The following is a 24,487-nucleotide window of genomic DNA, read 5'->3' as shown; positions in this document are numbered from 1 at the left end:
CGAAAAAAGGTATAAAACATATTTTAATATATATTATTTTATTTTATTTTGTATAAAAAATATATATAAAATTAGAAAAATTATAAATTAATAACGAAAATGATTTAGTTGATATTTTAGAATTAGGAATAAAAGGCAAAATATAAATAAATGAACCTATTATAACTACTAAAGTACATAAAATTGTGCATAACTTTGATATATAAAATATATAAGATCCATAATGGGGTGACCCATTAACAAATGTAAATATTGATAATGAAAAAGCTTATCCTAAATTAAAAAGTCCGATTTTATAAACAAAACAATATAAAAAATATTCTTAAAATTCAACCTTAAAATTAATGAAAATATCTCAAAAATAATTATAAAAATGAATAAAAAAGAAAAACTTAAATCTGAAAAAATAATTTTATTTAATATGTAAAATTTATTTTAAATTTTTTAAAAAAAAATCATAATCATTCTGTAAAAGAAAATAATTAAGTTTATTAACAAAAATCTTTAATTGATTCCCAAAATTCAATTAATTCTAAATCTTCCATTTAATTCAAATTTATATTTTTCTAATCTTTACAAGCAGCATAAAAATTAGAATGAAATTCAGTATTTTTAACAATCTCTAATTTTATATTTTTATCACTTTCATTAAAATTATAAAATCCACACTAAAAAAAAAATATAAACAAACAAAAAATTAAACTTTATTTAAAAAAAATAACCATGTTTGAATACCAACTTACTATTTTCCAATCTTTAGCCGTATTTTCGATAAAGTTTTCATCATATTCAGGATTTTCACGGACTTAAACTACTAATTGATTAACTCCTATTTATTTATTCCATTTACTTGATTTAATATGGAAAGAACTAACTCCTCTAGAAATATCATTCAAAGCTAAATCAACACAATCTTTATTCTTTTTTTAAAAAAATAAATTATAATTTGAATTAAAAAATAAAACCTTTAAAGTTATTTCTGATAAATAAGCATCATTTGATAAAGGTATTAAATTAATTCCATTTTTTTAAAGTTCAAGTAAAATTTTAAAAACATTGAACTTTTTTCCTTAAAAGCAATTTTATAATTCTGAAATATTTATATCAATTAATTCAATAAAACCAGCTTTTATTATAAATTTCAAAGAAAATCTTTTCGTATCTAAATTTAAAAGTGCCTAACCTTTTTTAATACTCCTAATAGCCCATTTTTTATAAGGAAAATCCTCACATCTATTTTAAATCATTGTAAAAGGTACTATTTAATTGGTTAAAAAACTTACAGTCTTAGTATCTTTATTAAATTTTATATCTGATATATTTTCTGTTTGCCATCCCATATTTTTCTACGCTTTTATTTTATTTATTTTAACAAAATAATAATTATAATATATTTTATATATTAATTACATCCCATCCTGCAATAATTATTTATTCTTGCAAAATAATTTCAGGCTATATTTTATAATAAACTTTTATAGGTGCTATTGTATGATAATTAATAGGTTCTTAATTGTCCTAATTAGGATAAAATAATTGTTTAATATCTTCATAACATTCATTTTTTTTATAATAGTCCATTCTAAAAAATATTTAAAATAAAGTAAATGTAAATAATTCACCTTTTTATCTGTTTGGTAATGGAGCAAAATCAAACAATTAAATATAAAATATACCACCTATAGAATGGAAAAGCGGATATTAATTAGTTTAAGATTATTATTTTGATAAATAATCATTTCTTATCCAATACAAGGTCATAATAATTTTATTTTATACATAAATTCTTGGCAACTCAACTGAAATACCAATTTAATTAAATTCAATAGGCTTTCCTCTAAAACCTGACTTTATTATTGGATTAATCCAATACCCATATTTAATTGAGTTATTTTAACAAAATTAATTAATTAATTCTTATTTTAAAGACGTAGATGTTATTAATAAATTAATATCAAATCCTTATTATTCTACTATTTTAATTATTTTAAATATTTATTTTATTTTATTACGTTCTGTTTTATTTTATTCAAATAAAATATCAGTATCGTTAATTAAACTTATATTAATTGTTTATATCTTTCCTATTATTAATTCTCGAAAATTTTAAATTGTTTATTAATACCAATTTATGTCATCTTTCAGCAAAGGTTAATTCTCACAAATTTCGTAATAATAGCATTCTATATCAAATAATACCTTTATAATGAATCATTTAATAAAAAATTAAAAAAAAGTTACATCTATATTTTTTTATAATTAAGCTAAAAATTATGGTATTTTTAAACAATCAATTAACTTTGTATTATATAAGAGTTAATTTAAAAACGCATTAATATCTTTTTTGACATAAATTTTAGGCTTTCCATCACATCTTACAATAAAATCCCAACTTTCTATATTTTTTTTTGTTAATATATTAACTTAAAATATTATTTATTACATTGTTTTCTGTTTACTTCTATCAATTCTTTTTTATATTCATTAACTTTTATTTTCCAATCTTAATTTTAATTAATTTATTCAATTTATAATTTTTTTTGTTCCTCTAACATATAATCCAACTCACTTTATTTTTTTATATTTTCAATTCCTTTTTTAATATTATAAATAAAATTAATATATATTTACTTAATCTTTCTTCTTCTTACAATTTTTCACTTAAATCCATTTCTTATTAAAGTTTTTATAAAACCTTAATTTCTTTAAAAATAATTCATTTAAATAAAAAAATATAATCTTAAAAAAGTAAAACTTTTTTGTTATTTATCATTTAAACTTTTCTTCTTAGTTTTCTTTTTGTCAAAACTTTTCGATTATTAATAATTTTTAATACTTAAAGATTTTTCTTTTGATAAACTTTTAGAATCTTTATATTTATTTTAATCTTTATTTTTTTTTTAACTTTTATAACTTTAATTTTTAATTAATTTTCATTTTTTTATAAATTATTTTATTATTCAATCTTAAAATTTTCTGAAATAGATTAACTTAATGAAAGAACTTATGTTTGTTATTAAATATTCTTTTGAGATGATTTTTTTATATTTGTTTCTTCAAAACCTAATTATTAACTTTTTTATTATAAGTTTTAATCTTTTTTTAATCTGATTCTGAAATTTATTTTATGGATTTTTACTATGAATTCTTACGATCTTTTGAATTTGATCTTGAAGTTATTATACGAAATGAGTTGTTTTTTTCAGTTATGATACGTTTATCTTTTATTATTTTCTTATTTTTTATATAATAAATAAAATATTTTTTTATTTAATAAAATTACCATTTATAAATCATTTTTTTTATTTTAATAATTATTTATCATTTTTTATTTTAATAATAATATATTTAAAATAATATGTGCAATAAACTATAAAAAAAAGAATTTATATTAGACAAATTATTTTTAAATTAATTTCCTAAAAATTAAAATTTAATTCATTTTTTTTTAAAAAAAATATATATTTTTAATATAATTGAGGATAAAATTCTTTAGTTATTTATGAATAAATTCCTTTTTAGTAATTATAATATAACTTTTTTGTTATTAATTTTTGAAAATAACATAATATTTTAGTTATTAACAAATAGAAAAGTTGATTTTATTAAAAGAAGTATTTTTCTTATTATATAAATTTGAATTAAAAGATTAACTATTTTTTTTTTTCGCATTTCTATAAATTTTTATTTGATATTTTTATTAATTTTGAATTAAATTAAAATATATATTTTTTTTATTTTTCTTTTAAAGCTTATTCATTTTCCTTTAACTTATTAAATTCCTTTAAAAAAATTAATAAAAAACTTAATAAAAGTCTAATTTTAGAATATTCTGTTTATTAACCTTCGTAATAATTTAAATTATTTTTACAAATTCTTTCTCAGTATTTTTTTTATTTTTTCGAAAGATCATTTAGTATCAAACAATATAACTTATAATAAATTTAAAATAAAGTATAACTAATTTATTCTTTTTTTATTTTTTATAATATCTTTTATTATATTTTTATAATTTATTCTGTTTAATATTCTAACATTTACTTTTATATTATTTTTTTATTTTTTAGTATATTTTTATTTTTTCTTAAAGTTTTTATAATTCGATTTCAGAATTCTTTCATATTAATTCTTATTTATAAAAAATTCACTTAATTAATTTCTTATTTAAATATTACTTTATGTAGAATTGGTATATACTTATGACTTTTTTTTGATTTTAATTACTTTTATTCATAAATTTTTTTTTTATTCAAAAGTAAATATTTTTTATTTGACTTAACAATATTACTTCCACTATTATTTGATGATAAACTTTATTAGCTCTTTGAACTATTTGCATTTATTTAAAAAGATATTAAGTTTTAATTTCATCTATTTTTTTTTATCTCTAAATAATATTTTAAGAATAAATTAAATCTTACTTTATACTTTAATTAATTTACTAAATTATAATAATTTGAAACTTAATTATTTTTTTTCTAAAAACTTTTAATAAATTTTAGGATTTAGAATTTATTTATTTTATATTATTTTTTGTTTAACTTTTTATTTTTATTAGCCTAAACTAAATAAAATACTATTTTTTAAATATCATAGTTTAGTTTTATTGATGAGTTAAAAAAAAGAAAAATAACCTATAAAAAATTATTAACTATAATAAAAAATTAAATATTACTTTAAAAAAATTAATTATTTATTAATTATTAAATTTAAAATCATTAATCAATTAAAATTTTAAAAATATGTTATTATTTAATATTATGAAAGTCTTATTTTATATAATACATATATTATTTTATTCAAAATAATAATAATAATATATTTTTTTTATTAATTGTAAATTAATTCGATTGTCTAAAAAACATAACTATAATATTATAGTAATATAAAAATTTATAAATATTTTAATTTTAAATAAATTTAAGTATGTTAATGCAACAAAATAAATAATTTAAAATAACTACAAATATATTTAAAATATAATTAATTTAAAATATCAAATTAAAATCGGTATAAAAATAAGTATAAATATTTATATATATGTATAGTATTAATTAAAATAAAAAAATTTAAAATTATATTTATAAAATTTAAAATATTTATAAAGATAATAATTTAAAAAAGTATATATGAAGAATAATATAAAAAATTTGATATACTTAATTATATATAATAAAATATTGATAAAGTTAATATTCTTTTTAACCTAAATATAAAATTAAAATTTAAACTAAATATTATTATAATACATTTCTTAAGCATTTTCCAATAATAATATTTAAATGAATGAATTTTAATAAATTACCTTAAAAATAAAAAAAAATATTTATATTGCTTATTTTCAATTGAATAGGTTTAAATTACATTTTTTTAAAAAACAGGCAAATAATATCAAATATTAATATTTTATTTTTTCAGATATATTAATAAAATTTAAAGTAAAGTAAAAAGTACCACTTTAACAAAAAAGTTTTAATATATATATAATATTGAAATTTAAAAAAAAAATATTAATATATATTATAAATTTATTTTTAATTAATAAAAAATATTAAAGATAATTATATATCAGTATTAAATAAAAGAATAGTATTAAAATTTGGTATTAATAATTTATACAATAATAAATTTATTATTATAATATATTATTGTATAAACTAAATTTGAATATCTATTTTCATTTATTCATTTACTAATTTAATCATAAAATATAGAAAATATTTAAGAATAGAAAATAGAAAGATAATGAAATTATAATTTTTATTAAGCAAATATAAGTTATGTTTTATAAGAAAAAATTAATTTTTTTTAAAAGTAATTGAAATAGTTAAAATTAATGATTTTATATTTTTTATTTAATTTTAATAAGATTAGTATTTATTTTATATATATATATATATATTTTTTAATAATTAAAAATATAATAAATATAATATAAAATAAATTTAATACATTAAAAAAATATTGTATTAAATTTAACTTGATTAAAATAATAAAATTTTAATCATTAATTGTATAAATAATTAATAGTAATAAATAGTATTAAAGTTACTAAAAATTACTAATATGCTTTTATAACCTTTTTTACAATAATTTAAATTACTATTAGTTATTTTTAGATATATGTAATTTAAAATTAAAATTATAAAGAACGGATTTTTTTATTTAAATAACATATATAAAAATAACTATAATTAATCTAAAATAAAATAATTTAAAAAATTTTAAATTATTTTTATTAAAAAAGTAATTATATTTCATATGTAGATATAAAAATATTTTATATATGTTAACTAAAATAAATGTTTATTTAAATCAATTTTTTTATTTTATTTTTTAAGAGTCCTTTTTTTAATATATAAGGCGATAAAAATTATAATAAAATAAAATAAATAATGATATTTAATTATTAATTTTTTAATTTTATCAAAAAAGTATTTTCTATTATTATTTTTGTTAAATATAATAGATAAAATAACGAAATCATATATAATTTATTAATTTATTTTTTTAATTTCTTTAAAAATATAATTATATTTTATAATTATTTAAATTATATTTTCCTCTTAGATATTTAAAAAATAAAGAAGCAAAAGAATAAATTTTTATTTAAATGAAAGAAGAAACAATATAATAATTAAAAGAATCTCTTAATTTAAAAGATGATTGTTAAACAGAAAATAGTATTTTTTATTTATAAATTTTGATATAAAAATAAAAAAATAAAAAATAAAAAAAAATGAAAAAAACAATTCAATAAAAACACAAAAAAATGAATAAATTTATTATATTCTTTAAAATAAAATGAAATTTTATTCAATATAAAAATAAAAATAATAAAAAAACTTCAATTAAACTCTACAATCATAAAATATATATAAATTTTAATAAATTTATATATATTTTATATCACTTGAAAATAAAAAATACTTATGTAATTTTTATAGATTTCAAGATTAGTTATTTTAATTTTGTTATATATTTTAAAATATATATATATATATATATATATATTATAAATTCTAATTTTTTATATTGATAAAATCATAAATATTTTTTTAATATTTATTAAAAAAAAAAGATTTAAGTGAAACAACTCCAGAATTAAATAAAAAAAATTCACAATCAACTTAAAAAGTAATTTAAAAATCTAAAAAAAGTACATCTAAATTATAAAATGCATATCAAAGTTCTCTAAAAGCCGCAAACAGTATTGATAGTACACAATCTCCTTTATAATCTATATTTTCTTAAACTTCTTAAACATTAAACAGTTAATAAGAATTATAGAGAAGAGTTAAATTTACTTAATAAGAAGATGATATAATAATGAGCCATACAGAAAAATATGGTAAATAATGGTCAGAAATTGCCAAAAAGCTTAAAGGAAGAAACGAAGTGATGATAAGAAATAGATATTATTTAAAACTAAGGCAAATAAATAAATAAAAAGAATAGAGTCAATAATAAACTGAATAATAAGATAAATAAAAATCTTTTTAATTAGAAAAAAATTAAATTTAATAAGATGAATTAAAAAAAACGACTAATAATAAATGATAAAAATATAAAAAGAGAATTATATTTATAAACAAGGTTTTGAAAAAGAAATTTCTTTAATTGAATAAAATTTCAATTTAGATTTAGAAAATTAGAATTTAATCGATGAAGAAATAATACAATATAATAATAACAATGAATCTTTCAATAATTAATTTTAATAAGATTCTAATAAATAAAATAAAATAAAAAATATCTTTTATTTGCAATAATAAGTCTAAATGATAGAAAATATACTAAATTAATGTAAATCTGAAATAATAAAAGAATTTCAGGAAAGAAAAAATTATATTTAAACTAAATAAAAACAATAAATTATTAATACTTTCGAAAACGAAATTAATATTCCTGAAAATAAATTTATTTTTGATGAAGAACAAGAATTTAAAATCAATCATTTTCCAAATGAAAATGATAATTTTAATTTAAACTTTATTAGGAATAATGATACTTCAAAATCTTTTAATCCTAACTTTTATAATACTATTTAAAAATACAATTAATTATAAAATAATGAATTCTATTTTCAAACGAACTTAGAATTATAATAAAAATAAAATATATTTGAAAATTTTAATTTACCGCCAAATTTTGAAGTCGAAAATAATATTTAATTTAATTAATTTTAATCTGAAAAATAAATTAATTTAAATGATAATAATAATCGTTTGAATGATGCTGCTGATATTTAAATGTATAATTAAAACACTAACAATCTAAGCTTTTATGAACAATTACTTGCTGAAGATGATATTTGAGTTTATATCAAAATATTTATAATTATTAATTTATTCGAAAAAAATATATTCGTATTATAATAATCTATGCCTTAATATAAAATTAAATTAAAAAAATATAAACCTAAATTTTTATAAAACAAAAAAAATATTTCCATATATAAATAATTATTATTTAATATTTTTATATTTTATTTTATTATACAATTTTTAATATTTATTATGTGATTGAAAAATAATTTTTAAATTAGAAAAAAAAAATTTTAATAAATAAAACTTATATAATTTTCTAAATAAATATTTTTTAGTTTAAATTATATAAAATAATTATAAAATTTAATTTTATTTCTTATTATCATTTATACATATGTTATTAAAAATTAGATAAATATTATTTTAAGTTTAATTTATTTAATAAATAAATTATTTTGTCTAAAATTTATATATAAAAAAATGCATCGACCGGGAATCGAACCCGGGTCAAAGCGATGGCAACGCTCTATTCTACCATTAAACCATCGATGCTTTATAATAACTTAATAATTAATTTTTGAAATAAATATAATTAAAATATATATATAATAATTATTTATATTTAATTTTCTCAAATTAAATTAGTATATATTTTTATGGAATAAAAATAAAATAATTATTATTCATTTTCATTTAATTTTTTTAATTATACATTTTTTTTTTAACTTATAACTATAAATTATTATTGAAAAATAATAATAAACTATTGTCTATTTACTAATATAAATTCTTATTTATTAATTTTTTTTTCTTTGAATTGTTTATTTATTTTTTCATTTGATTATATTATCTTATATTTTTTATTTAATGTTTTTATTAGATAATATACATTTCATACTACACAAATTATAAATCATAATTTTTTATTATTAAATATATTAATTCATATAAATAAAATACTTAATCTAAATGAAATTCAGAAAATTTAGAAAATAAATAAAAATTGTATATAATAAATATAAATAATTATAATGAAAATAAAATAAATAATTTTTTAAATTTAAATAAAATATGAATTTAATATTTTGTTAAATAAATATAATATTGCTATTTTACTTTAATATGATCAAATTAATATTTTAAAGTTTTTTGTTTATTATTTAAAGCAATTATAAATTTATTTATTTAATTTTATTTACTCTAATTTGTTTATAATTTTATTAAAAGTTATATATTTATATATTATTATTTTTTTAATTAAATTTTTTAAGCAATAAATTAAAATTCACTAAAAAAAAAAAATTAAATTTTAATATTTACAAAAAAAAATATATTAAAATTGATAAAAATTAAAAATAAAATATAAATGGATGTTACATTCAAGACTATTTAAAATAATAATTAAATAAAATAATAGTAAGTTAATTAGTCTATAGAAGATAAAACAATAAAAAAAGAATTTAATACAGAAAACTTTATAAATTAACTATTGTAAAAAAACTTAAATAAATTCTATCATTATCAAAAAAAAATTAAGAAATTTATATTTGACAAACGACTAAGCATTCAAAAAGTTTTCTTTGAAAACTAATATTAGATTCCTAACTGAGTAAAAAATAAAACATACTATATTATTAATATATTTAAATAAAAAAAGAAATTATAGTATTTATATAAATGAGTAAAATAAAGGATAATATATAACATGTCTGAGCTATTACATATAATATAATTATTCAAACTTATTAAGTAAAAAAAAAAAAAATATTTTTTATTATCAATTAAAAAAAAAAAAATAGTAAAATTATAAGAACTAATAAAACAAGTAAAAGATCAAATATTAATAGGTTCAGAAAAATAAATAAATAAAGAAAATACAAAAATACGAATAATAAACCGTACAAATTAATAAATTACAATTTAAAAAAATGAATCATCAAATAAAAAAAATATAACAGTCTTGGAAAAAACTTTAGCATTAAACAAAAATATAATTTAAAATAATAATAGAGACTAAAATATGACTTAAATATTTTAAAATTAAAAAAAGTAAACTTTGAGTAGTTATAAGAAATAGAATAAAATAATAGTAATAAAAATAGTAATAGTAGTAGCTAAAAATTATAAATATATCAAGAAGAAAGTGACATTTTTAAAAATCTAGAACTCGTTTTTGATTCGAATTAATTTTTAGCCTAAGTTATAGAAAATAATTATTTTAATCGTCAAAAAGTTATTGCTAGTGAAATTTTAGATAATGGATTTCTAAATGAACCTGTAACTCTAGAATAAGCAGAAGAAAAATATGCACAAGAAATAATTGAACAAGAGTAAAATATGCTACGATCATTAAAAAGTTGTACTAAACAAATTCAATTTGAATTATAAAATGTTAATGACGAATATAATACGACTAAAATAAGTATTAAGAAAAATTAACAAACACCATCAAGAAAAATGCTTTCTATCAAAAAAAATAATAATAATAATACATTTTTTTTTAAATCTGGAATTAAAAAATTTAATAATAATCAATAAACAACTATTTAAAAGTATGTTTCTCTTTAAAACAATAAGAGTGACTCTTAAAATAAAGATGAATATATTTTAGAATAATAAGAACCTTTTATTGATTAAAAAAGTTTACTTTTATTAACTTAAACTTAAACTTGTGATAATAATAATATTAATGATTGTATGTGCGGTAAGCATTTTCTACATATAGAGTTTTTAAATTAAAATGATATTGATGAAATGTAAAATATATTTAAGAAAAACAATAAACATGAAGATGAAAGTTTAAATTAATCCTAACTCAGTAATCTTTTAATAGAAAATTATTAAACTAAAAATAATGATGAAAATAGTTCATAATCTTATAAAAAAGATATTAACTCATATTCTAATGGTTTATCGGTTAAATCTTAAAATAGTAGTGAGGCTTCAAAAATAAGTAAAGGTTAAGATAATAAAAAATATAAAGAGATTTAAAAAAATGATTTTTTAGAAACTATTATCGAAGGTTAAACTAGCATTAATTTTCCTTATAGTAAATCTTAAGGATAATATTTAATAGATTAAAATGATGACAATATTTATTTTGATGATTTTACTGATTATGTTGGATTTAATTAAAATTTATAATTAAATAATGAAGCGAATATGTTAAAAAAGTATTTTTATTAATTTTTTTTATTATATTTTTAATTTTTTAAACAGTATTTTATTTGAAAAATTAAAAACTAATTCATTTATTGATCTTTAAAAAAACTTTAAAATATCTAATTAAAATAAAGCTAGAATATTTTATAATTTATTATTTTTACATTCCTCTTAATAAATACATATTAGTTAAAAAAATATTTTATAATTTGATCCAGTTATTATTTAATAATATATGGAAAATAAATAATGATTAATTTGATTATAATTATGTAAATAAAAATTTATAAATATAATTACTTATTTTATTTTGTTTGTAAATAAAATTATTAAAAAAAAAATATTGGTTTTTTTAAATAATAATTATAATAAAAATTTTTAGGATTAATATTATAATATTATAAAATATAAAAAATATATAAAAAATAAAATAATTTAAAAATGAAATAAAATAAAAAATAAGATTTATTAAAAATTTATTTATATTAATTAAATAATTTATATTTGAACAAAAATAATATTAATATAATTATATATATTATTATATTTATTATAAAAATTATTATAATTATTATAATTATTATAATTATTATAATTATTATAATTGTTATAATTATTATAATTATAATTATTATAATTATTATAATTATTATAATTGTTATAATTATTATAATTATTATTATTATTATTATTATTATTATTATTATTTTTTTATTAAGATTTTAATAATATATTTTATATAATTAATACATATTTTTTTTATTATTAATAATTTAAATTTTTATTTATATTATAAGGTATTTTAATTATTTTATATTATAAAATTTCATTAATTTTTTTTTAAAAAAAATAATTTTATAATGTTTATGTATTTTTAATTAAAAAAAATTATTTTAAATTTAATTTAAAAATAAATTAAAAAACCTTTTAATATATTCATTTGAATAATTTATTTTAATAACTTAGTTTAAAACAATTTATATTTTACTTAATTTTTTTAATTTTTTATTTTAATATTTATTTCATTAATTTAATAAGTTGCATATATTTTTTTATTTTAGTACGTATTAAAATTAAAAATAAATATTATAATTTACAAAATTTTTATAATAATTTTGAAATTTTTTATTTAAATTTATAATAATTTAGTTTTAGTCATTTTATTATAAATAAATTTTTATTTTTATTTAAAATTTTATTTATTAATAATAATATAATTAATTTTTATTAATAAATATTATAAATAAAAACTATATATTAATTAAAATTAATTTTTAAATAAATTATATATTTTTATAAAAAATATTTAATTTAAAATTAATATTTTTTACTGATTTTAAATAAAATATAGACTCTTAATTTTTTTGATATTTTTAAATATAAATAAAAAGTTGATATAAATATATATATAATAGTAAAATTAAAATATAAATTAAATAATAAATAAATTTGATATAAAAAAAAATAACATTAAAAATATAAAATAAAAATGGAAAAAAAAAAAGATAAATAAGAAATAAAAGATTCATAAAGGTAAAATCAATAGTATAAAAATTCTCGAGGCACGAATCTTAAAATAAAATATTTAGAAAAAAAAATAATAAGAAACGAATAAGATAATAACTTCAATTTATAAACATGCTTCAAACATTAAAACATTCCTCAAATAGAAGGCTATGAAAGAAATTCTGAAGATTATTATTATGATAGTTATTCACATTTTAATATCCATGAAGAAATGTTAAAAGATAAAGTAAGAACAAGATGTTATATGAATTCCATAATAAAAAACAAACATTTATTTGAAAATAAAATTGTATTAGATATAGGTTGTGGGACAGGAATTTTAAGTATTTTTGCTGCCCAAGCAGGTGCTAAGCATGTTTATGGAGTCGAAAATGCAAACATAGCTAAACATGCAAGAAAAATAATCGAAAAAAATAATTTAAATCATAAAATTACTATAATTTAAGGTAAAATAGAAGAAGTAGAATTACCTGTACAAAAAGTAGATATTATAATTTCTGAATGGATTGGATATTTTCTTTTATATGAATCTATGTTAGATTGTATATTAGATGCCAGAGATAAATATTTAAACTAAAACGGTCTTATGTTTCCTGATAAAGTACTTTTTTTTAATTTAAAAAAATAAATATTATATATATATATTTTATCACTTTGTTATGAATATTTTTTTTTTTTTTTTTCTGTAAATTTTTTTTAAGAAAATATATCAACAAAAATAAAAGCATTTAATTAAAAATTTGTTCTGCATTTTATTTTTGTTGATTAATAAAAAAACACAAAGTAAGAAATATTTATTTAATAAAAAAATAGGCAATTATGTGTGTTTCTAGTTTTTAAGACGATAGTTTATATGAATAAAGGTTTAATTTTTGGAATAATGTATATAATGTGGATATGTCTTGTATTAAATAATGGGTTTTTAAAGAACCTTTAGTTGAGTATAAAAAATAGACTATTAAATATAAATATATTATATATAAATATATAAAAAATAAAAGAATAATAGAAGAACAATGCATAAATAGTAGTTAATGTGATTTCAAAGAATTTGATTTATATACAGTAAAGAAATCTGATTTAGATTTTGTTTCTAATTATTCTATAAATATTAGAAATGATTCATTTGTATAAGGATTAGTAGTTTGGTGGGAAGTCCATTTTTAACACGGACATACTCCATTAAAAATATCTAGTAGTCCTTTCAATACAGTAACACATTGGAAGCAAACAATATTTTTTATTAATGAAGAAAAGAACTTTCTTTAAGTTTTTAAAGGAAATATTTTAAAAGGAAAAATTGCAGTATAAAAAAATGAAAATAATATCAGAGATTTAGATATAAAAATTTAATTTAAATTAAATAATTAATATATTGAATATGATAAATCATTTGTATATAAATTGAATTGAGTTATTTATTTTTAAATAAAAAAAAATTTTCATTCTTATTTTTTTCGGGTTTTTTTTACCATTAATAAGGCCAATGTACTCTATATTTCTCTTCCATTACTTAAGCAGGTTTCGGACATTCTAAATAAGGATCTTCTTTTAATTATTTTTAAGTTGGTTTTTCATCTAAATAATAAGATCTATTATATTTAAATACTGTTGGACTTCTATTTATTTAATATTTTTTATCATATTAATCATATATTTCAAAAGGCCCAAATTTATTAAGTATTTTTTATTCATATGCAATATCTTTTGATCTTTTTTCAATCTTAATTAAAAAATAAATAAATATAAAAAAAAAAAAAAAAAAACTAAAAATACTTCCTATAAAAGCCATTTTTTAAATTTATGAAAATCAGCATATTTTGAACAATTTAATCTAAACATATGAGGTTCATCTTATTCCCAAAATTCTTCAGGAGATGGATGCATTTATTTTCTTTTTTTTATTCTAACATGTTCTTAATGCTTTTATTTGAAAAAAAAAAAACATATACAAAATAATTTAAAAAGAAAAAAATAATATATATAATCATACATCATAATCATAATCTTTTAAATTTTCTCCATGATAAGCAGTCGTTGCTTTATAGTCATATAGTTAATAAGTGTCTAAATTAGTATCTTAAAAATGATATTCTCTTGTAGAAAGATTTTCATTATATAAAGATTAGGCTCCTTATCCAAAAGCCTTTTATATTTTTATCAATTGAGTATTTTTTTATTTATTTTTTACATGTTATAATAAACGAGGTGATATTGGTATTTTACAAACTACAGGTGCTGCGTGTTTATGTACTTTATAAATCACATTATCATATGATCTCCATGCATTAAATTCAGATATATCTAAATCAAATAAAGGACGATCATAAATTCTTCTTTTTCTTCGAGGAAGAAGTTCTCTTGGATTAGCATTTTTTAATTTTTCTTCCTTTTCTTTTATATTTTCGAGAACTTGTTAAACTTTTTTGGTGTAATCTTTATATTGTTCAAAATTGTAGTTTATTTTATGAATATATAACTTTTTTTCGTTATCTTTTGTATTTTATTAATCGCTATTATTATTATTATTGTTATTGTTATTGCTACTATTTTAAGAAGAATAGAAAAAAAATTGCTTATTGTGAATTATTAAATTAAAACTTTAAATAAAAAACCTATTTTTTAACATGTTTTTTTACAATTTGAATAAAAAAAATATATATTTTTAAGAAGAAAGATATTTTATGATAAAAAGAAATTATTAAAAAAAAACATAAAAATTTATATTAATCTAAATTTGATTTTTTTTTTTTTAGTAATACTATATTTTTAAAAAAATAAAAAACATTAAACTTCTTCTCAAATAAAACTTTCTTATTCATAATTATGCCTATATTTTTTAACCTTATCCAACGAAAAATTCCTTTTTAAAGTATATTAAAATATCCCTAATAAACCAAAAGCTTTTCTAGTATTATCTATTCTTTTTTCGTTTTTTTTTGTTTGATTTCTTAATTAATCCTCATAATAATAAAACTTATCCATTAAATTAAAAAATATAGTCGCCACCCCTATCAAATCACTCTAACTATACAAAAATATTGTTAATAATAAATCATAATTAACAAAATTAATTTCCAAAAATAATCCAATATAAAATAAAAAGCTCAAATCTTAAACAGTATATCACAAACTATTAATTTTTTTATCAGGACTATAAGTATTCATCATTATTTTAATCTCATATTCCATATATAAGACTAATGTATATCCCATTTAGTATTTTTTAATAAACAAAATCTTATATTTATATTTTTTTCCTCTAAAGGATATATTTACCTATTTATTTAGGCGCTTTTCCTTCGAATTTATATAAAAAATAATTCAGTATTTAATGTTTTAAATAATATTGAATATTTTTTAAAAAACTAAATCATAAGATTATACCCGTTATTGATATAAATAAAGAATCAAAATTTCTACAGGAATATATTAATTTTATGATATTGACTTTATGTTTCCAAACTAATAATTTAAAGTTAAACAATTTATTAGTTTTTATAAAATCAATTGAAATTTAATAAATTAATTATAATACTCCAGACACAAAAAAAAAAGGGATTTAAAATTTTTGAAAATTTCTAAATCAGATTTAAAGTAAAAAAAAAAAAAAATTATGTCTACTGGTTTTTATAATTTATCAGACATTAATTATTTATTTCTATTTTTGTATTTTTTAAAAGAAATTATATATTTATTCATTGAATGTTTATAAATTAAATCTTTATAAAACTATGTTTGATTTTGGGCATTACTTTAACAATTTATAATACTAATCTATAATTTAATTCTTGATTTTAAAATATCATATAAATTAATAATTTGGAATTCTTTAAAATTAATACACTAATATTTATCATTCATTCATTCGTTATTTATTTTTTTATAATAAAATTAGTTTTTAACTTAAGTTTATTAATAAGATTTTTTTTAAAAGGAAATAAAAATTATATATTTCTAATTAATTTTTTAAAAATAATATGTATTATTATTTTAATATATTCTTTCAACAATTATAATATTAAATTATTAAAATTAGTTAAGATTTAAAAATAAAAAAATAATATATATATATATATATATATATATATATATATATATATATATATATATATATTTTTATAAAATTATTTTAAATATTTTTTAATTAATTAAAGTTTTATTTTTTAATAAATTTACACTTTAATATTCAAATTTTATTTTTATTAATATCAAATTCACTTAATCTATATTAATTTATATATAAAAAATTATGTTATTAATTTATATTTTATTACTTTTTATTAACATATTTTATTAAAATATAAAAATGAAAAAATATTCTCCCTAACAAACTAAAAGAAGTATAAAGGAAATAATATCGTAAAGGTAAAAAAAATAAAATAACAAAAAGTAACAAAAAATAAGTGACAAATTATATGAAGAAAAAGTTCATTTACCAATACCTTTAGATGATTATAAATAAGAAGATATTATAGAAGAACAAATATACAAATAATATATTCAAAAATAAAAATAAAAATAAAAATAAGAAGTATAAAGTAAATTATAAAAAGAAATCGAAGAAAATATAGAAATAATAACAAATAAGGAAAATCCCTATATATAAAATGAAACGAATTTTATTTTTAATAATCCAGTATAAGTAAAAATACAATAACAAGATGATTTTTAAAATAAACCTTAAAAGCCTAAAAATAAATAAAAACTTAACAAAAATATTCAAAACAATTAAGAAGAAGAATAAAAACAAATAGAGAGTTTTGTTTCTTCTTTAAATTATTTAAAAGAAAATAGTATAAATTAATATTAATAATAAGAAGAAAATAGTTAATAAATATAAAATATAAAACAAATAAACTATTTAGATTAGAATTTAACAAATTAACATAAATAAGCAAATACAGTATTTTAAAAAATGAAATTTTAAGATAATTTCGAATAAAAAGAAGAAATATTAACTGATAAATAAAATTACCTAAAAAATAATCAAGAAATCAAATAATAAAATAGTAATAATAATGATGAATTTAAAATAAAATAATTAAAAGAAAAATAGATTTAATTTATAAAATAAAAAGATAATGAAAGGTAACATGAAAAATCATAAAAAGAAATATAAAATAACAATCAAGAAATAGAAAAAAAAAATATTAATAATGACGAATATTAAAAATAATAATTAGAAATTTTAAAAATAAAATAAAGCCAATTAATAAAATAAAAAGCCGAAGAAAGATATTATGAAAAAATATAGTAGTTATAAAAAGAAAAAATAATAAATCAAAACGATTTAAATAATATGAAATAATAATTCGGAAATTTAAAAAAAGAATGCAGTTAATTAAAAAAAGAAGATTCTTAAAAAAATCTAGATAATGAATATTAGTATTAAATTAAATCAAATAGAAGCATTGAATAAGAAGATTTTTTAAAAAGATCAATAAAAAATATAGATGAGGAATAAATACAAAAAAATTCGAAAATTGACGATGAAGAAATAAAAAAATCAACTTTTTAAACTAAAAATAATTCTATTTTTTCTAAAAATAGTTCCAGTATATTCAAAATCAGATAAGAAAATGTTCCTAATTTATATTCTGTAAATATGAATGAAAGGAGAAAATTTTTGGAATAAAATTAAGATTCTAAAAGTACAGTTTTGAGCAAGTTTAAATAAAAACTTTAAAATAATATAATTGTTGATTAATAGATTAATAATAAAGAATTAAAAAAAAAATGTTTTTAAATAATTTTTTTATATTTTTATTTTTTATACTTATAAAAAAATAATAAAAAACTAAATAGAAATAAAAAGAAATCTAATAATTAGAAAAAATAAATAAGAAAGAAGTTTAATTATAAAATGAAATAATGTAAATACATTTTGTAAATATAGAAAAAATATCAGAAATAGAAAAAAAATACTAAATAAATTCCAATATTGAATCTTTAGAATAATTGAAAAAACAAGAATCACCCTAATTTAGAATTGCTACCTCTTTTTCAAATAAATCTGCTTTTTCTAATAAATCAATGATAAAAAATAAAAATAAAAATTCCAAAATAAAACCTATATAAGGTAAAATAAAAATTAATAAATGGCATTTTTTTTAATAAAAAAAATAACTAAAGAAATAGAAAATGAAGAAGATATAGAAAATTCATTATAAAATATAAACAATATATTAGTTGATAAAAAATAAAAAATAAATCAATTAGAATTAGAAAGTGTTCCAAAATATCCTTTAATAACAAAAGAATTATTAAAATATCCAATAATATTATAATAAAATCCTTTCAATATATATTTAAATTGTAAAGAAAAATAATATATTGAAGAATAAAAATCTAGATGTGATATCTCTTTAAGAGATAATAAAAATTAAGTTCATAATACAAAAATTAGTAACTTTAGACACTCATCGAATAAATTAGTATTTAATTGTAGTAATTAAAATACTATTTTTTCTGAAAAAATAAATAAATCATTTGTTTCTTAAAAAACTGACTATAAAGATAATTAATCTTAGGTCTCTAAGAAAAGCTTTATTTTACCAAAGTAATAAGTAATAAAAGAAGAAAATAAATAAATATAAGAAGAGTAGAAATTAATCTAAAAAGAAGAAGAAACAAATGCAAAAAAAACCCCTAATATATAACAAGAATTTAATAAAAGTATTAATTCTGAATAAATAAAAGAAAAAGTAAAATAATAATAATTTGAAATCGAAAACAAAATAAAATAATCTTTAGATGCAATTAATTTTGCTGAAAGATAAATGGCCTAAATACAATAAGAAGAATTTTAAAAGAAAAAATAAATTTTAATTAATGATAACATTAATAATATTAGAAAAACTCCTAATTAATAAATAAATAAATAAGAAAATAATAATAATAAAAAGATAATTTTTATACTTAAAAGTATTTAAATAAATAACAATAAAATGAATAATAAAATATTCAAGGCAGTTAAAATCATAAAAATTTTCAAAAAGAAAAATTAAATTTCAGAAAATAACGAATTCTAAGGAGACATTAAAATTAATAAAAATATAAATGTATAAAAGCTTTTACTATCTTGAAAAAAAAAAAAATCTATTAATCAATGAATCTATATAAAAAAAAAAAAACTATTTATAAAAAAGTTAAATTAATTTTTTTTTATAAAAATAATAAAGAATATAAATTTGTATAAAACTAAAAAAATAATTAAATTAAAACAAAACAAAAAAAACATAAAATAATGGCCAAAGGTTTAAGATCAAAAGTAAAGAGAAGATGGAGAACATTAAGAAGAAAAGTAGTAGATGAATTAAAAACAAAACCCGATATAGAAGAATTACATAATAAAATAAAAGCTTCTATAAATGGATATGAATATAGAATACAAGAAAAGCCTAACGCATTTAAAAATCCTGATGATCCAAATGCCGAGTTTCCCTAATATAAGCCTTAAAAAATTATTGATTTAAGAAGTGCTTATGTACCTTTTGGAGGAAATGAATTTGTAGGTGCTAGACGTAAATTAAATTCAGTAACAAAAGTTTTATAAGATAATCTACATTATCCTAAAACTAATAATGATAATAATGAAGACATAATGGATAATAATTCAGAAAGTCAAAATGATATAGATTTAAATGAAGGATATAATAATAATTAAAACATGATGTAAGAAGAAGGTCCTTCTAGAAATCAAATTAAAAAATAAATTTAAAAATAAAAAAAATCAAAGAGAACAATTAGAAGTAAAAAGAATCTTGTTTTTTGAAAAAATAAAATACAAAAAAATAATAAATTTGATTTTTATGTTTTTGTAGTAGTATTTTTTTTTTTTTTTAATTATTTCATATTTTTTTAATATATAATATTAAAACATATAAATTAAAAAAAATAACAATAAAATTTTATTAAAAAGCAAATAACATATAAATAATAATGATAAGAAATACTAAAGTAATTTAATGATATATTTATTATCAAAATTATGTAATATTTCAGTTAAATAATTATGAATTACTTTATTAAAAAACCTTATTTTACGATTGAATCTTTGGCTAGAATTATTATTATATATAATTTAGCTTAAAATTATTATTATTATAATCATCTATATATAATTTATTTTACAATTCTAAAGGATTTATTAATTAATTTTAACTGATTTAATGCTAATATTATCCTTAATTTCCATATAAACTAAATAATCCGGTATTTAAACCATTATTTTATATAATATTACTCTAATAAGGTTAATTTTAAATAATGCCTTATTATAAATAAGAAGGACTACCTTATGAATTTTTATAGTTTTACTATTAACAAAATTCATTGTATATTTATTAATTATTTTATTAATTTTAATAAAATAAAGGTTATGCAAAAATAGAGTTTTAATCACTAGGAGAAAATTGTTTTTATTATTAATCTTTTTATTCAAGAAATTCATATTCTTATTTTTAATTTTATTACTAAATTGTTTTTTGCATTTATTAATTTTAAGTAAATATGTCATTTTTCGCCTAATTTTAAACAGCAGATTCTGGTTCAATATTAATATTATTATTAACATTATTACAAATAGATTCAAATTAATTAAACTATTTAAGTTTATAATCTTCCTTTTTTTAATCAAGAGTGTCAATCATTTTATTAGCATTATTATCTTAGCAAACAGGATTGTTAAGAAATTGAATTTCTTATTATGATGAATTATATTAATATTATTAATCATTCTAAAAATCAGAAGGTTATAATTTTTTAGATGAATTATTAGTATTAGTATTTAAGTTTCCTAGAAATTATTTATTTTCAGTAAAATTAGTATTAATTGAAGAATTCAAAATGTTTGTACCTAAATAGATTTATTAGTTAAAAAAATCAAAATTAAGATTTTAAAATTAATAATTTAGTTAATTTTTTTATTATTATTAATATTATTATTATTATTATTATTATTATTATTATTATTATTATTATTAATTAAAAATTATTAAGATTATTAATTTGAAGTATTTTGATCTATTTAACTATTTATTCTAGATATGTTATTATCTATATTATTTATTTTATCAGCAAAATCTTCATAGTTTTCTAAAATTTTATCTTATTTAACAAAATCTTAATGTAATCTTCCAAATATTGATTTTTGTATAATTGTAGCATTTTTAGGAGAATTTTTTATGCTTGAACTTTCATCAGAAGTTATTGATTAATAACTTTTTTTTCCTAATAATTTTCTTGATATTGATTTACTTTTATCAGATGAATTCAATGACATATTGTCGCTTTCTTACCCTTATAATTTGAAATTATTTTATATACTCTTTGCTAAATTTATCATTTTTATTTTTAAATCTTCCTCTTCTAATTATTTATCCATTTATTTAGTTAAATTTTCTGTTTTTCCTTGTTATGAATCATATGAATTATTTAAAGTATCTCCTTTATTGTCTATTAATTTTTTAAATAAAGCATGAAAACGATTCTTCACTGCGTTTTCTGTTCTTCCTATTAGTTTTTTAGATATTGCTGACCATTTTTTACCCAACTAATTTACTTATATTAATAAATTATAATCTTCTTATGGTGTCCAATCTCCTCTTTATTTTTTTTAAAAAAAAATAATAATAATTATTTTATAAAATTTTAAATATATTATTATTAAAAAAAAAAAACTAAAAATATATTAATATATACTTATTAATGTTAGGATCATGATAATTATTAAAATGCTCTCGGCATTATTTTGGTGTTCTATATATTTTTTCGTTTGTTTAATAAAACAATCTACTTGATACTTCTACCCAATTTTTTTTACCTTATTATCTTTATTTAATTTTTATGTTTATATTAAAATATATATAGAATTTTTATTTTTAAATAAATACAATATTTCTTTAGCTATTATTGGTAACCATTAATCTTCTTCAGTTGTCCATGGTTCATCTTAAACACTTACTTTACACATTTTTAGCCATTTAAATTTACAACTTTCTTTATTTTTTCCAGGAATTATATTTGATATTAATAACCAATCGTTATCTTTCTTTATTTTTAATTTATTTTTGATATTATTATTATTATTATTATTTTTTTTTTACAAATTATTTATAATCTTTCTAATAATAAGTTTAATACTAAAGAATACAATAAACTAAAATAATAACATCATCTTCATTCCAATTTTTTTTAAGAGTTTTTGTAATTTTCATTCTTTTTATTTTATAAATAGAATATAAAGAAAGGACAAAAATAAAATAGATTATTTAAAGAATATAAAATAAAATTAATAAAAAAAACATATATATTAATTATAAAATTTTATATATTTTATATTTAATTTTTTTTTTTATATTAATTTTTATTATATATATTTTTAATATATGTGATAAAATAGCTTTTTAATATAATTTTGCTATTTTTAAATTAATATATTAATTTTATTTTTGATTTCAATACAAATATTGTTAATAAAATTACTTCTAGATATCTTATTCATAGATCTTTTGAATTTTTGAAAAACTCGGGAAACTTTTTATAAATTCTTATTCACTAATATATTCGTTTATATTTAGTATATTATATTTTAAATTTCCAATTACTTAATTAAACAAATCAAAACATTTATTATTATAAGAAAGCCTTTCAAGAACAGACATTTCATTAGGAATATTAAATAAAAGTTCTTTTTAATTTATTTAATAAATAAAATATATAAAAAATACATTAAAATTCATCTTGATAAATTTGTTATTATTATTATTAATATTCAGTATTTAGTTTGTAACTTTACGGACCTATTTTTTATTTTTTTATTTTTTTGTTTGAACATAAATTATAATTAAAATTATAAAGTATTTTATATTTTACTGTTTAATATATTTTAAGATCTATAATTATTTAAATTATTATTCAGTAGTGGATTTATTAACGTATTCTGTGTATCCATTTATTTAATTTTAATTTTTTAATTTTTTTAAATTTAAAATGAAAAATATTTTAATAATAATTTAGAATTATTTTAATTTTAATCACACAAATTTAAAGAAAAAAATATATTATTAATTTATTATTTAAATGAAATTATAAAAAAAAATAATAAGAGAAGATTATAAATATAATTTCAAATAAAAATGTTTATAAGTTAATTTGATATTTTTTTAATCAGCTTAATTAAATTATATATAATATATTAGTTATTTTTTTTATTTATATATATATATATATATATTAATAGTTCATTTTTTAATTTTATACATAGTATTTAAATATTTTTTTTAATTAAACATTTTTATTTATATTAAAATAATAAGCCAATAAAAATATAAAATCTTGGCAATTTTACTAATAAATCTTATAAAAATTTATTTATATTTTCGGTTTATTTTAAATTATTATATTTACATATTTTTGGTTTTAGAAATCTAAAAATAATAAATTTTATTTACACTATAATATAATTATTTTGAAGAAATTTCATTTGTTTTATTTAAAAAAAAAAAGGATAAAAAAAAAATTAA

General features: G+C 14.6%; 4 protein-coding genes and 1 non-coding gene across 5 annotated transcripts, besides 28 other annotated features; 1 reads left to right on the top strand and 4 right to left on the bottom strand. All coding sequences in view use genetic code 6, as the record gives it.

The window, feature by feature from the left end:
• Positions 1-461: 461 nt before the first annotated feature.
• On the bottom strand, positions 462-2,671 carry IMG5_005470 (hypothetical protein; the record flags this gene model as incomplete). The annotated part of the gene is made up of 5 exons (XM_004039881.1): positions 462-668; positions 723-920; positions 1,411-1,582; positions 2,330-2,396; positions 2,632-2,671. The coding sequence occupies 5 exons, from the start codon at positions 2,669-2,671 to the stop codon at positions 462-464; spliced, it is 684 nt and encodes a 227-aa protein (XP_004039929.1).
• Positions 2,672-2,857: 186 nt separating this feature from the next.
• Positions 2,858-2,943: a microsatellite.
• Positions 2,867-2,908: a microsatellite.
• A 1,026-nt stretch (positions 2,944-3,969) lies between the features above and the next one.
• Positions 3,970-4,013: a microsatellite.
• Positions 4,014-4,036: 23 nt separating this feature from the next.
• Positions 4,037-4,083: a microsatellite.
• Positions 4,049-4,097: a microsatellite.
• Positions 4,098-6,006: 1,909 nt separating this feature from the next.
• Positions 6,007-6,039: a microsatellite.
• Positions 6,040-6,710: 671 nt separating this feature from the next.
• Positions 6,711-6,749: a microsatellite.
• Positions 6,750-6,869: 120 nt separating this feature from the next.
• Positions 6,870-6,907: a microsatellite.
• Positions 6,908-6,988: 81 nt separating this feature from the next.
• Positions 6,989-7,018: a microsatellite.
• Positions 7,019-7,075: 57 nt separating this feature from the next.
• IMG5_005460 (hypothetical protein) lies at positions 7,076-8,423 on the bottom strand. The gene has a single exon (XM_004039880.1). It carries the CDS (start codon positions 7,956-7,958, stop codon positions 7,461-7,463), a length of 498 nt encoding a protein of 165 aa, XP_004039928.1. The 5' UTR covers positions 7,959-8,423; the 3' UTR covers positions 7,076-7,460.
• A 328-nt stretch (positions 8,424-8,751) lies between these two features.
• On the bottom strand, positions 8,752-8,822 carry IMG5_005450. Its single transcript has one exon. It is a non-coding gene; the product is annotated as a tRNA-Gly (tRNA).
• A 2,624-nt stretch (positions 8,823-11,446) lies between these two features.
• Positions 11,447-11,475: a microsatellite.
• Positions 11,476-11,824: 349 nt separating this feature from the next.
• Positions 11,825-11,874: a microsatellite.
• Positions 11,844-11,908: a microsatellite.
• Positions 11,845-11,892: a microsatellite.
• Positions 11,909-11,950: 42 nt separating the features above from the next.
• Positions 11,951-12,149: a microsatellite.
• Positions 11,951-12,254: a microsatellite.
• Positions 11,952-12,139: a microsatellite.
• Positions 12,155-12,205: a microsatellite.
• A 103-nt stretch (positions 12,255-12,357) lies between the features above and the next one.
• Positions 12,358-12,465: a microsatellite.
• A 219-nt stretch (positions 12,466-12,684) lies between these two features.
• Positions 12,685-12,758: a microsatellite.
• A 163-nt stretch (positions 12,759-12,921) lies between these two features.
• Positions 12,922-14,664, top strand: IMG5_005440 (protein arginine n-methyltransferase, putative; the record flags this gene model as incomplete). Its single annotated transcript, XM_004039879.1, has 3 exons — positions 12,922-13,560; positions 13,773-13,900; positions 13,961-14,664. The coding sequence occupies 3 exons, from the start codon at positions 12,922-12,924 to the stop codon at positions 14,370-14,372; spliced, it is 1,179 nt and encodes a 392-aa protein (XP_004039927.1). The 3' UTR covers positions 14,373-14,664.
• On the bottom strand, positions 13,962-15,380 carry IMG5_005430 (hypothetical protein; the record flags this gene model as incomplete). Its single annotated transcript, XM_004039878.1, has 4 exons — positions 13,962-14,682; positions 14,736-14,882; positions 14,953-15,105; positions 15,151-15,380. Coding segments are annotated over 4 exons (924 nt in total), but the record flags the coding sequence as incomplete, so codon positions are not given.
• Positions 15,381-17,022: 1,642 nt separating this feature from the next.
• Positions 17,023-17,076: a microsatellite.
• A 148-nt stretch (positions 17,077-17,224) lies between these two features.
• Positions 17,225-17,264: a microsatellite.
• Positions 17,265-17,327: 63 nt separating this feature from the next.
• Positions 17,328-17,373: a microsatellite.
• A 91-nt stretch (positions 17,374-17,464) lies between these two features.
• Positions 17,465-17,490: a microsatellite.
• Positions 17,491-21,886: 4,396 nt separating this feature from the next.
• Positions 21,887-21,946: a microsatellite.
• Positions 21,947-23,287: 1,341 nt separating this feature from the next.
• Positions 23,288-23,346: a microsatellite.
• Positions 23,294-23,342: a microsatellite.
• An 800-nt stretch (positions 23,347-24,146) lies between the features above and the next one.
• Positions 24,147-24,223: a microsatellite.
• An 8-nt stretch (positions 24,224-24,231) lies between these two features.
• Positions 24,232-24,272: a microsatellite.
• Positions 24,273-24,487: the final 215 nt, after the last annotated feature.

The sequence above is a fragment of the Ichthyophthirius multifiliis genome (genome assembly GCF_000220395.1).
Source record: "Ichthyophthirius multifiliis unplaced genomic scaffold scaff_1120509249452, whole genome shotgun sequence".
Classification (NCBI taxonomy): Eukaryota; Ciliophora; class Oligohymenophorea; order Hymenostomatida; genus Ichthyophthirius; species Ichthyophthirius multifiliis.
Note: the sequence above shows the minus strand (reverse complement) of the source record. Positions and strands in the feature narration are given on the sequence as shown.